General features: G+C 39.8%; 2 protein-coding genes across 2 annotated transcripts; one reads left to right on the top strand and one right to left on the bottom strand.

Moving 5' to 3' along the window:
* Positions 1-5,434: 5,434 nt before the first annotated feature.
* Positions 5,435-11,632, bottom strand: LOC139735265 (probable cytosolic iron-sulfur protein assembly protein CIAO1 homolog). Its single transcript, XM_071646021.1, has 6 exons — positions 11,424-11,632; positions 10,560-10,820; positions 9,877-9,968; positions 8,917-9,118; positions 7,071-7,158; positions 5,435-6,316 (listed from the first exon to the last, which is right to left on the bottom strand). The coding sequence occupies exons 1-6, from the start codon at positions 11,560-11,562 to the stop codon at positions 6,076-6,078; spliced, it is 1,023 nt and encodes a 340-aa protein (XP_071502122.1). The 5' UTR covers positions 11,563-11,632; the 3' UTR covers positions 5,435-6,075.
* Positions 11,633-13,152: 1,520 nt separating this feature from the next.
* On the top strand, positions 13,153-14,499 carry LOC139735264 (anaphase-promoting complex subunit 10-like). The gene is made up of 2 exons (XM_071646020.1): positions 13,153-13,291; positions 13,958-14,499. Exons 1-2 carry the CDS (start codon positions 13,153-13,155, stop codon positions 14,365-14,367), a joined length of 549 nt encoding a protein of 182 aa, XP_071502121.1. The 3' UTR covers positions 14,368-14,499.
* Positions 14,500-14,718: the final 219 nt, after the last annotated feature.

Below are 14,718 nucleotides of genomic sequence, written 5' to 3'. Positions count from 1 at the left end.
GAGAAAAATTCATATTGATGTTAACCATGGCCATTAGTCATATTTTATATATGTACATGCATGGGCATTTTTAGATCGCTTTTCTTATATACATATACATACAAACATGCATATATGAAAATATATATTATATATATATATATATATATATATGTGTGTGTGTGTGTGTGTGTGTATGTATGTATACATGTATATATATATTCGCATACACAGTCATGTAAAAAAATGAATGGGAAAACCCTTTCACGCTCTTCTATACATTTATGATTGTTGGTGAAGCATTTTATTCCATACTTTTCAAGATTCTTATATTACCGCTCCGTGGTCGTCCGTTAAGTAGTCAAACATTGTCGATATCATTCTCTACCACACACAATCGTCGACGCGATCGAAACTGACGTATTTGTCTGAAGACGTTGCTGATCTTCATTCCGATTGGAGCGCAAATAAATAGAGAAAATATATCTCTTTTCGCAATGCCCGAATCTCCACCTTGTTTATCCTTCCCAGAAGGCGTTCGAGATGGACTGCCCACACCTATACCGTCTGTTTTTGCAGCGCTAAAATAACTCCAGGGAGGGTAAACCATGGGCTCAAAATCGTTTCAAATCCTATTCGTTCCCCGCCGTAATCACTTTAACATCGAATTATGTTTACTTTTAATTCTCCTCGAATGAGCGTTCCGGAGGTGAGCGATAACCTTGAACTTCAAACATGACAACGACGGCTAGGTTGGGGAGAGCGAGGCAATTGAGTTGCCGAGTGGGAAAAATGAAACAAGAAGAAAACAAAGAAAGACAGAGATAGACAGACGGACAGACAGGCAGAGAGAGAAAAAAGCCGCAAGACATGTCTTCTGTGCCACTTCGCTCTTACGGCACACGGATTCGGGTACATTTTCCATTGCATTGCATTGCTTGTTTGTTCGAATGTCACCAAGCTGTATAAAGTGGTTATTTATTCACAATCCATTTTCCGGATTAAATTGTTGAGATCTGCTTTCCATCTTGGATTCACCTCAATCCGAAACTGCACAAATTATATCGTTTACATAACCTGCAGCTATTTCATGGATTTGAATCTCAAATGTGGTGAATCAATGCAGTAGGAGCAGAAGTTGAAATTTTTCAGGCCGAGAATAATGGCACGGTATTGACGATTACCATGACAGCGACAGTAAAGATCACATAAATCACTTTTTTTTTTGTCACGAATAGCTTATCTTGTTATTTTCATCATTATAGTTGTCAGTTTCCCCATTTTCGCACTGTTGCCTACTCATAGAATAATGATTTGAATTGCTTTGGGCATACAGCGTATTCGATTTTCAAACAAAAACAGTCATGACGGTAAAACCGTATCAACGCCACTGCATACGAGCAGGGGTGGCCAGTGTAACTCTAGCCCCAAAAGCACAATGTGTTCACGGGTTCCTCACCTGAGTCGAATCCAGAAAGGAACCAGAGAAAATCTTATGACTTACGTGAATTTCGACTTACACAATAAAGTGAAAATACATGTTTGCATCCAACAGTGGTAGAATTTTTCACCGACTTATCAATTTTTTCGACTTATGGGAGGTCGACTTATGAGAGATTTAATGCAGTTACTGTTGGCATAGCAATATCGAAAAAAAAAACAACAACACAAAGTTTATAGCTTAAAGTTTGTGCGTCCCTTTTGCAACCCTAAAAATTAGATTCCATTCATATGTTGGTATACTGTAGAGGTATAGGTAATTCAGACCTTTTCTCAGAAATGACAAACTGGAAACTTCTTTATGATCAAGGAAGAAACACTGCTATTACAGATTTCCAGTGCATTTGTTTTTTTCCGACCCCGAAAAATTCTAACCGTTATTCTCACTATGAAGGGGGAGGGAATAAGTTTTTCATTTCTTGATTTTCCCTATTGAAGGCGCATTGCCGTAAGATTTACATGCGACATTATTCTTCAATCATCCAAAATTTTGTGACGTTTACAAAAGGGATATACGGCCTTTAAATATGGCTATATACACCACCAAGTCCCGTCTCCATCCAATATACACACATGTTTTGTCATAAACAGTGTATACAGGCACACATCCCACAGCTAAATCAATGCCTATATTCATACACAAATCACCTATTGAGGTCACTGTTACGTATAGCAGCACACTATAAAGTGGGATCAGGAACTCAGCGATGAAATCATATCATTAGGCATTTGTTGCATCCATGTGGCAGTTTTTAAATGGAAAGTGGGTACCTTGCAGCAACCTTGCAGAAGGCAGCCGTTTCGTGTAGTTCCAATAGAAGGACATCAAAGACATAGCGTTAATTTGTATGAGATATTTCAATGTACAAACAATTCAGATATATCAGTATGCTGTTCAATGTACCCTTTCATATAATTGCTCAAAAGTTGTGTGATAATTTTTTGAATGGCGTTCGAAGCGCAAATGAGATGACAAACTTAAATGACGCTTGTGAATTGACTTGAGATAGGCTAATACAGACCCTCCCGTCTAACACCAGATTTGATTTGATGAATAGTCGCCGACAAACGTAGACCAGAGTGTGACAGCATTTTGATGACATTGGCATCAGGGTGACGTGTTTCTGAACATGTCGGGTTTGACGCTCACACAAACCAGATGGAAATTACATGCCTGAGTCGATCATGTCAGAGCACCCAAAAAGGTGCAGCATGTTTTATACGGTTTGCTGAAGCTTATTGTATGGCTAGGACGGTAGATGGCGCCTTTCATTGTTGAGGTGCAGGCAATATAAAGTTACATGTATAAGATAGTTGTCGAACTATGGGGTAAATTGTAGGATTACACTCTAACAGGCCAGATGAACTAACAGGGCTGAACGAAGACTTGATGAGTGACGATTTTCCATTGAGTGAAGAAATAATCATGATATCTGCTGTTTAGTTTTCAGGATGTTATAGTTCCATTATAATCATGATGCGTTCATGACTCATTATAGATCTACGTACTAGGTTATGAATGCAAATCTGGGGGGTGTTTCATCAACGTTTGTCAGCGCTGATAACTTGAATCACCATAGTAACAGTCAGTGACCAGAGCATCTCAGCCAATCAAAACCAAGGACTTTGCTGAAATTGTCAGCGCTGACAAACGTTGATGAAACACCTCCCTGATGTAACGGATATCTGCAAACATGTTAATGATGAAAACCTATAACTGAGAGGCATTTCAAGTACAATGCACACGTTGTACGTGTACAATCTCATTCATTGATTCCCGTTCTCATCTCCGTTAGAAGGAAGGGGGAAAATATGAAGGTGTCTTCTTTAAATGTGTATCAAACTATGCAAGTACGTACACGGCAGATACACACACACACACACACACATACACACACACACACACACACAAGCAAACTCTCACATATTCAAACATGCAAACTCTACCAAAAAAAAAAAAATATATATATATATATACATGTATATATTCCTCTAAACATCATCACACAACGTTGCAAGTAAAGACACTCATATCTTACCATTTACTTATAGCAATGTCAATGAATGAAATCAATTCCTATAATGTATACATTCAATTTCAAACATCCTCTATGGAAATAAGAAAAAAACGTGAAAAAAAAAACGTTAAACAAACAATATGTAAAACTATATACAGTATCCTATTTCTGTCCATGAAATTTCAGTGATACACATGTATTTTACTAAGTGTTTCTGGCATTACTGTAGTGCAAATTTCACAGGCAAAATGCCAAAGAATTAATGATAATAATGATAATGATGATGATAATGATGATGATTATGATAATAATAATTTCAGTGATGATGATAATAATGATGATAATAATAATAATGGTATTGCAGGTGTGTAATTAAAAGTAAATGAAATAATCATCATGGGCAAATCTGTTTATTTGAGATTATGTCTCAAATGCTTTGCTTTGAGAAAAAAATGTATGAAAGGTTTAATTCAAATGATTACTCATATTACTCACAGTTTACTCATAATATCATAACATCACTCCATGACATTTGTTACATGTATCAACAACAACAACAACAACAACAAATTGCTGAAAACTGCTTATCCAGTAGTGGTGAGCCAATGGAGTAAAATGGAGTCAAAAGGGGCCAGAGCTTTTGATCCTAGTAGAATCTTTATCAGAAGCAGAATGACGAACAGGCAGGGAAAGCAATCACATAATAATATGGACTACATACAACAAGCAGAGTCTGAGGAGGCCTCAGGACAGAGAACAGTGAAAACAAAAGGGATGGGTTAGGGGTCAAAGGCAGGGAGCTGGCAGGTAAGGATGGGGGATTAAAGCAAGGGGATGAACAGACAAAAGGCAGAGGTGGGCCAGTAATGATCACAAGGATCATAGGGAGCAACCTGTGAGGGATAAAGATGAGTGGGGAGGCAACATCAAGCAAGATAAGGAACAACACAAGGATAAAGAACAGGAAAAGAGTAAAAATAGGAACAGCATGAGTGAAGGGGGGGGGGGGTTGAACAAGCAGCGAGCCCTAAAGACTGTAGTCATTTCCCTCTTGGATGTGAGGCCATGGTGTTGGATTGTGTGAAGTCGGTTCATTCAGAGTTTCTCTCTGCTGGTTCGGACTGTTCGGACTGTCTGGACGGGTGTCAAAAGACTTGATGCCCCGTACAATCATGTCAGGCCCCTTTTGACTACATTTTGTTAAATCTTAGAAGTACATATTCTACGAATGATCAATCAGACATGATTAGTTTGTTTGTTGCTTTCTTTTGCACAATCAGAGTGCACAAAACCACTTGTCCGCTGGCCCAGGGTAATTTAAACTCACTGTGAAATGAGTATCATAAGGAGTAGGCACTTGAATGCTGGAAGTATGGAGTCATTGCCTGAATGCCCATTCTCTAATGTCAGAGAAATGTTTGTTTATTTGTTTGATGGTTTATTTGCTATAGTGAGAGGACAGCATTGATTATGGCAACATACATGTATCTCTACATGCATATGAAGTACTGTAATATATCAGATCTTCTCTTGACATCTGCTGCCATTTATACGCAAGTCTTTAGTAAATATCATTATCAATCCAGAAAATAAAAAACAAACAAACAAAACTATATTCCATGGTGAATTAACTAACACACAGGATGGCAAAGAACTTCAGTGATTACATTTTTTTTTAAATTCCTAGAATGTTTTGCAACAAACAAAGGACTATTTTTGAGATAGAGTATTATCATTATTTTGTCATCATCAATTACAAGCTCAACTCAATGGATGTGATGTCAAGTTCCGATCAGGTAGGAGTATGATAAATATATATATATATATATATATATATATATATATATTTAGACAACACTACACATACTTGTATAGTAATAAAAAGAGTCATACACAAAAACAAACAAAAAAGCATGGTACCTATTTTATGTGGCATGCCAAAATGTTCTAAGACAGATCTGTAGAAATATACAGTACATATTGTTTGAAATTAGTTTTCAGGAGGTGAATGCTTATTAGTGTTACCATTAAAGACAGTAGTCAGGCCAAAACAATAACAAAAGCACTATGGCAATGTCCCAGTCTCAAACCAAACAGCATTGTACAGTACTGTCATTAGAACAGCTTTATCAGTGCCTGCAATATAATATGGAGATATTGTACATTGCTTCAGTACAAACATGACTGTTGCGGGCACTCTTTTCCTTTATTCTTTGTCACAGCTTCAGATACAACAAAAATGATTCTTTCTCTCTCTTTTTTGTGAACACTTGCAAAGCTATTTTCCTGTCCCCTGATCTTGGGAACCTCCAGTCATCCGACGTAGCATCCATGTACAGTGTATCATGCTCTTCAAAAGACTCCACAGGACAGCATCTGCCTTTGCGTCCACCTCATCCGCTCTCTGAAATGCGATGCAGACGATGAACTTGCCAGCTCCTCAAATACAAAGTTGCATCACACCATCACAGTGCCACCTCTTCAATCTAAAACATGTTAACATCATGCAGATGTTTCTGATTTAAGCTGGGCTGCAGACAAACGACTAGTACTTCTGGTCTGTTTCACACAACTTGTATCATATTTCAGAGCTGTACTGCCAGAGTTTCACTGTTCCGTCATCCGCGCACGACGCCAGCAGGCCGGGCTGCTTGGGGTTCCAACAGACACTGTTCACATCTTCCGAGTGCGCCCTGCTCATCTTGATGGCAAGGTCAAAGGTCGGCTGATTCCGCCGGTCCTGAGCTGTCTCATCCTCCTTGAAAACCAGGATGCTGTCATCCGCTGCCGCCGTGGCGATGAGACCCGTCTGCCGACACCTACAGTCATATCATCATAAAAACAATTCAGTGCATTATCTTACTAAACTTCCTACAAAATAATGCATTTAGATGTAGTTCTGTGGCAAAGTGCACAAAAACAGCATTAAGATGAAGCAGCTACACGTGTTTGAGAGGTATGGAATTAGTGTGCATCTGGATTTCCCACAGGGGCACACACTTGCACTGCTGACAATGAGAAACACAGAAATTGCTCATTCGGAAATTCTGACATCTTCTATGATGTATTGCCATCTGTCACAATGGTAAGACACGACTATGCACGCAGTCTCCATGTGCTACGATACCGTTATATCCTGAGGTTTGCCTGGGAAAATTATGTAATGTCATGCCTAGATAATAATTGGTCTTCACTAAAAAACTACCAATATTGTGAACTTCAGGCAGTGGGCAACTATGACTGTTTTTGTCACTTTTGAACAGCAGTAAATGTAACTACGCCACTACCTGAGAAAACTCACCTTATTGAGAATAACACAAGCAAACTCAAAGAGAAATCATAATCAATCAGATATCATCTATATCATTACATTACCATATTACAAATCAAGTAACTAGAGATATCTATATGACTTCTAAAGATAGCAGTTCTTGTCCAAGTTTACTTGGGAATAAAGAAAAACCAAAGTCTGTCAAAGTACACACAAATGACCTTCTGCTAAGGTGGACATCTGTGTTACATACACTGTCCTGGCTATAAAGGTTCAAAAAGTCATAATCAATGTGTGCATACCAACTGATATCAAACACAGTCCTTGTGTGGTAACCAGACAGGGTGCAGACACACTTCCAGCCCGGCATGTTATTTGTGGTGATCACACCTGCATGCGAACAGGGTAAGAAAAGAGACATGTTGCTATAGAAACATTGCAATAATTACACACAACAAAACAGTTTCATTGCCTACCCATGTCAACATTGACACAACTACAGTGCATTGGCTTTCTTGCAGATTAAAAGTCATCTTTAAAAGTAGAAATGTAGATAAAGGGAGGTAGAAGCAGCAAAAGCAGCTGGTTTAAAAGAAAAATGGTAAAATCATTCGTCCTACAATCATTACGACCATCCCTCCTCCAGATCATCATCATAATCATCATAATGCTTGATAGAAGCTCACACGTACTTATTCTCTCAGGTTTTTGGTAATTTTTCAACACGAGTTGGGGGGGGGGGGTGTAACACCCACAGCTGTATGCAAATGAGAAAGGGTTTGATTAACAGAGGGCTTACCAAAGTGTGATGTCATAGTCAGTCATCCAAATAGAAACTGGGGGGGGGGGGGGGTGTTTCATAAAGCTGTTCTTAAAGTTCCGAACGACTTAAGAACGACTGGTGATCAGTTCTGATGTGCTATACTTATCAGAATTTCAATAATTCAGCACAAGAACTGATTACCAGCCATTCTTAAGTCATTTGTAACTTGAAGATCAGCTTTATAAAACACCCCCCAGGTTCTAAACAACCTCACCTTGCCCGAGCGTTTATGCATGCACCTGGTTCCAGCCCAAGCCATAACAAAAAGATTACACTTGCTTGGAAAAATCATGATTTTTCTAAAATCGCGACATTTGGGTGTAAGTTGCTAAGCAACTACACCCAAACGCCCTCGAAACATCGCCAGCCGGAGTGCGATTGTTTGAAACATAGCGAAGTTTGAGGCGAAGTTAGCGAGTGTAAACCCAAGCTGCAGAAATATCGCGATTTTTCATCACGTGACTTTCGGTATCGGATTGCACCAGGAGTTCACGCGCGCTCCCGATCCCTCTTTGGAACATGTAGAGAGTACATCGGTCACTGGCCAGAGTACTAGTACACGGTATAGACAGCTGTGTACATGTCTAAACGGCCGATCCTCGATCGGCTCATGGTCTCTCACCTCCCTCTCCCTGATGAAACTAGTACGTGAAAACTACAACTAGTAGCAAACCTGAAGTTCTCCAACCACGTATCATCACCCCAAGACGACATAACAAAATGATGTTCTCCAAGAAATGCGTTGATTCAGATTGTGGGAGTGCCCGTACTGCTCTTGATATACGCTGTTTGTGGAATACTAGTACAGGAGTACGTAACAAGTGTGAGTTGTTGCTGTCGCCTGATAAAATACCAGTCCTAACTTCCAAGCCCTACTTCTCACTTTCGTCATATCGGCGAAATTTCATGATCCTCCTGAATGCTGCTGTAGATGAAGTTTTACACACCTACTACATATGTGATCTAATATAGCAAGCTATATAGTTTTACCGTAAGTATAACAGTCTCGAGAAGCACAAATTTATGTGTGCATTGTACTGATAAAAAGCCCTGGCTTGACGTTCCAACCAGCTAACTGTGATCAAAATAATACTGCACTGCAGTGAAAACGAACAGAATAGCGCGCGCTTCCACTCAGCTACCGTGTTGAAAAGAGGTAAATTACGCATGCGCACTACCGACCAAAAAATCGCGATGTTTCGTGAAGCTCAAACTTCACATGCTTTTGCGCAAGTGTAAAAGGTGGAACCAAAATATAGCGATTTTCAAAATCGCGATGTTAGTAAGTGTAAATGCACCTATCATCACTTTGGGACTTTATTTACCTTCTGCATTCCCTGGCTGGTACTCCTGCCAGATCTTGATTGTTTTGTCATCACTGCAGGAGGCAAGTCTCGACCCAGTCTTGTCGAAGCAGATGGCCCATACCGTGGAGGTGTGGCCCTCCAGTGTCTCAAAGCAGCTCCAGTCATCATCCTCCTCATGAAAGAGACGGATGGTGTCATCATAGCTACAGGAGGCCAGGATCTTGGCACATACACACACACACACACACACAAAAAAAAAGATATGTAAACATATAAAAAAATAGATAGTAAAGATGGCTAGATAGGCGAATGGATATATGTATGTATGTATGCATGTACGTATAGATAGATAGATAGATAGACAGATATATAAATAGATAGATAGATAGATAGATAGATAGATAGATAGATAGATAGGTCCCCAGTCACAAGAAACAGAACTTAATGTAATGCAAGAATGAAAGAAAATTCATTTTATTGTTTACCTGTCTGATGTCCAGTGATGGACTATAACTGGGAGTTGTTGTTTTTTTTTCTTTTTTAATACAACCTCTTAAATCAAAAGCACACACTATGACACCAATATTTTGCAGGAACATGTACCAGTCTTCTTAAAGCTTTTCAAAGCAGATCAATGACAATGAGGGACAAGGCATTGCCAATTACACTTTTCAGTCATTTATTATCCGTTATTCTTGTTGCTGAATTGAGAATAAAATTGTTCTTGTTGTTTGATGTCTTCTATTTTGGCCTGTAGGTAACTTCTGTGAAACTTTACTATCGATGCACAAGTGAAAAGACCTTCACTGCTAAATGAGAAAGAATTTAGCCATTCCTGGCAGGAAAATTTCTTCAAGCTTTACAAAACTTTAGGCGATCTGCATTATGTCCACACGTTAACCATATCATCATGTGCAAAAATTGCATTCTTATGTTGTTCTGTACTGTTTATAATGCATAGTCTGTCTGATTTCTCACCTCACGACCTGGTTGCCAAGCGATGTTCTTCACATCCTGTGTATGAATGCTGAGAACACTGGCACACTGGTAGTCTTCGTCTTCTTGGTCAACTGGAGAAGAAAAAAAGGAAAAATATTGTAGGTGGCTAAGGAAAAGGAAAGGAGTGCAATGGCCTTGATATTTTTCAGAGGTATCCAGTGGTGATGGGTAGGGTTGGTGTGTGATCACTAAATATGTCGGAGGTTAATCAAAGTAAATTGGAATATTGATAAAGAAGAGTTCTTGTCATCTTCCTCTTGCCACAGTAAACATGCTTGTTGCTGAATATTAATTGATAAGGTTCATTTCATCAGAGCTATCTTATAGAGATTTGTCAAAGGCTTGTCTGCCTTACTGCAAACTTTACAAGAGTGTCTTTCGTGCATTACTGCAATATAAACTTTACAGAGGTTTTCAGAGACAAACGAAAGATACCTACAAACTGTGCACATACATTGATACATTATATACAGATTTCTTTTTTTTTTTTTGGGGGGGGGGGGGAGACATCACATCACCCACATATTCACAACCTATGTTATAAACAGTTTAGATCAGCACACTTTAATAATAATGAAGCTCAAATTTGGGCATTTTAAAATGCGGCAGGAGTCCACATACAAGCCCTGGCCAGTCATCAAAAGATAAAATCAAGGATATACCTTCCCATATCCAGACACTCTTGTCTCGACTGCAAGTTGCCAGGAGCAATCCTGACTCTGACCAAGCAACACTCTTGACTTCATTCTCGTGGCCTTCCAGGGTGGCACTGCACTCAAACTCCCCGCTGCGTCGGTCCCAGATGCACGTCTGGGCATCAAACCCTGCAGACGCCAGCAGCTGGCCACACATAGACCATGCAACTCGCCTTATCGTCCTTGTGTGTCCATCTTGAAGGATATTTTTGCACACCCATTCGTCACCTGAAAAGAGCCACAAGGTCAATGAACTTGATGAATTATGCATTCTAAATATTCCACACATAATATAAAGCACAAATTTCATCATTGCAAATGAGGGGTAGGGCTCACTGATATAGATACTAGTGCTAGTATTAGTAGAACTAAACATGGTAAATTGCACATCATCCTCATCATACAATGTAGTTCAATTAATAAAGAGAGCCTTTCTAGACACGACGTCACTAGGACACTCACTAGTCTAACACTTGTTAGTCATCTCACACTCACAGTAAACAGTGCAGCAGAGTCCGAGGCCCTTGGTTGGACATTAAATTTTAATTTTACTTTCCGTTTACCGTCTAACGTTAACCCCGTTGGGCCTAACGTTACATAAATTGACTTTTCGGCAGTGAATGATCGCCTATTTTCATCCGATCAGACTCAGAGCTAAAACTAGAGTCCCGTGCCGTGTACATACACTGTAGGCCTACTCAAAGAACTTTTAACACAGGGCCTCACGCACGAGTAATTTATTTACTAGGAATATTAGGAGGTCATCCAAAAATTAAGAATCCGAAAGCCGCCTTTTACAATTAGATCTGACGTTAGTCTACATGTTCTCACCTTCTTTCCCCCAAATTCTGATAGTTTTGTCACCACCACAAGTCGCCAGCAGCGTCCCGGTAGGATTCCATGAAACACACCATACTCGATCTTGGTGGCCTGATAATTCTGCAACATTATCTAGCTTGCCATCCATCATGGTAGAAAATGTCCCGTAAGTTCGGATGTTTAAATAGTCACGGTCTGCGGTATGTGAAGTCTGCTACTTCATGTAGACCACTGGCTAATCCTTGGGAACTGACCTGTTTATGCGCTGACGCAACGTGAACGAGAACGTGCTACATGAAGACTATGGGCGCTGCCATCTTTTTAGTGCCAGAATGAGTCAGGGCGCCATCTCTTGGCTGAAGTACTACATGCGGATATTGGACATTTGATTTGAAAATCCGTATGAAGTACTGCACTTTTTATGCCTTGTCTGTGACATTTATTGACCGTAAGTTCTTTCAATTATTCTGTCCGAAAAGAGTCGCATTACACATCGCGACATGTCTTTTATTTAGTTCAGTAAATCAGTAAATTCAAAGAAATGTGCGTGTAAATGATAACTCTTTATTTCGTAACAGTCCCACATATTGAAATCTCCGTAATGTCGTGCACTAGATAAGTAGTAGTATTCAAACTGGAACTCTCTGCCCTGAAACGTATACATTTACTACACACAGGTATCTGCATCTGGACTTGTGGTGCCTAGTGGGGGGTTTGTCAATGAAATTATCTTAAAGACAAAAAATGGATCGCAATAACAGTTCTATAACATCTAGCTCTTTTGGCATTCATTTTTAAAGGAATCAGAATCGGATTAGATTGCGTAGAAATCTACGCTATAGGCGTAGCCTAGCTACACGCAGCCGCTGTAGCGACAGCGGCTGCACCTCTATTCCTTCGCAGACGTTGTCATTTTTCAGTGTGGTTGTGCGACTCCTTCATGAATATCTTTATTAATCGTGGAAAACTAGAATACAAGGAATTATCGTAATCTTTGATAATCATTCAATAATCGGTATGCGATTTTTTGTTTAATTACGTCAAAAACTCACCGAAATCTGTGGCTGAAATCAGGTCTGTAAACGTCCTTATTGCTTCACTCCTCATTTGCGTGTTATTTGAATGGCATTCACTCTCGTATACTACAACGTACAACGTAGGTAGTCGGAGAGGCGCCCTCTAGCTCTCCGACTACTGTAGTACGTATACGAGAGTGAATGTGAGGAGTGAAGCAATAAGGACGTTTACAGACCTGATTTCAGCCACAGATTTCGGTGAGTTTTTGACGTAATTAAACAAAAAATCGCATACCGATTATTGAATGATTATCATAGATTACGATAATTCCTTGTATTTTAGTTTTCCATGATTAATAAAGATATTCATGAAGGAGTCGCACAACCACACTGAAAAATGACAACGTCTGCGAAGGAATAGAGGTGCAGCCGCGTCGCTTCGCGACAGCAGCTGCGTGTAGTTACGCTATAGCCTATAATATGGGCATGGCTGTAGCATAGATATATATATATATATATATACCTATACCTATAGTATAGGTATAGACCAGTCTGGGCAGCGTAATTGCCCATGTTGATGTTTGCGGGGTTTAGATTCTATGGCAGAGTTCTTCGCAACATGTTGATTCTACGTGATCACTGTTCTCTTCACACATTCTGAGAAATAAACCCAACTTTCGTGGTTTTCCTGTCTCTATCATTTTAATCTGTCCAACACCTGGTAGATGGCTGGTCTTGGAAACAAGCTGGACGATGTTGATCCTGTGGCTGCAGGTTTGAGAGAAATAGGTTCCCAGGCAGTTTGGTCACTGTCTTCATGCAAGCCAGGCTTTGGAGTAGACCAGCTTCGAGACAATTCAACAGGTTAGATATATGCTTTTGTATGTTCCTGGACATGGCGAGAACTTCTCTTGATCTGCTGCAAACTGAAAAAAAAAGGCATCTGACGTGTAAACCTGATCTTTTGATTTTGCTAATCCTGTTTAAATGAAAGGCAGCCTCATGAACAATAATGAGAAAAAGTGGGATTTTGCAAATATGAAAGTGGCAACTTAGTTATCAAGGATGTAACTGAGAATGTAATGACAGTAGTACTTGTTATTATGGTATGGTGTGTCACCATTCCAAGGCAACATCTGCCTTTGAATGGCTTGCATGTACTGACATGTACTCTGCCGAGCTCAGTGTGTCATGAAGTTGAGTTAAGATATGGTTAAATTTCCTTTACATGGGAATATGTCCCCAAAGGAAATGTTCATAGGTTGACCGTGAACATGCAGACCACTGTGTAGATGCAAGGCAGTCACCTGACCCAAATCAAAACCAATGCAAGAATGTTCCTGAAAAGAGGAGAGAAATTATTTACTATGGCATCTATAATGTGCAAACTTTCCATGAGATGTGATTGGAGAGAATGATAGATGCAGAGGATGCCGCCACAGTTGATCACATTCTATCAAAAAAATAGTGAAGAAACAAAGAGAAAAATCAGCTATTCTGTATGCTTTTGTTTGAATTTTCTTCTGCAAGACACATACTGGCAGTCAGATGGAATCCAACCACATCTTGTCAACATCCAGTTTCGGCGTAAGACTACAGTCCACAGCGTCGCCATCTATGCCGACTTTAAATCCGATGAGAGCTACACGCCCAACAAGATATCCATCAGGGCAGGCAACAACTTCCATGATCTTCAGGAGGTGGAACTGTTGGAGCTCGGGGAGCCAAACGGCTGGATCACCATTCCCCTGACAAACTCCGAAGGTAAACCCATCAGGACTTTCATGATCCAGATTGCCGCGCTGTCCAACCATCAGAACGGGCGCGACACCCACATGCGTCAGATCAGAGTCTACGCACCCATGCAGAATACGACCTTCAATAATAGACTGCCAACTTTCTCTCAGGTGGACTGTGCAATGTATAGCACCATCAGGTGATTGAGAATACACCTTTTATTTCTTTACTTGTCTTTTTTTAACATAACATCAGATAAGTCCTTTGAAAATTGAAGAGACTCTTACCTGAGAGTACAGCATGCACCCCCAACTCATGACTCGGCAGTGTACATTCTACAGCCTCATCAGGTGTTGAAGACATTTAATTTTTGATCATTTGGTGTTTTACCCATCATAATGAGATGCAGTCTCTCAAATGATCTGAGATATTCTGGTGCAAATGTACTGCATGAATCTTTTACCACTTTCTCGTCATACTGATTTAAATGCTGCAAAATAGGTGTCATCTCAGGATATTGTATTCTTTTCCCGTGTAGGCTTTTGTCCTCACTT

The sequence above is a fragment of the Diadema antillarum genome, unplaced genomic scaffold, assembly GCF_040938485.1.
Source record: "Diadema antillarum isolate AM-2024a unplaced genomic scaffold, OU_Dant_1.0 seq00000569_RagTag, whole genome shotgun sequence".
Lineage (NCBI taxonomy): Eukaryota > Metazoa > Echinodermata > Echinoidea > Diadematoida > Diadematidae > Diadema > Diadema antillarum.
The sequence above is the reverse complement of the archived record's forward strand: the minus strand, read 5'-3'. Positions and strand labels throughout refer to the sequence as shown.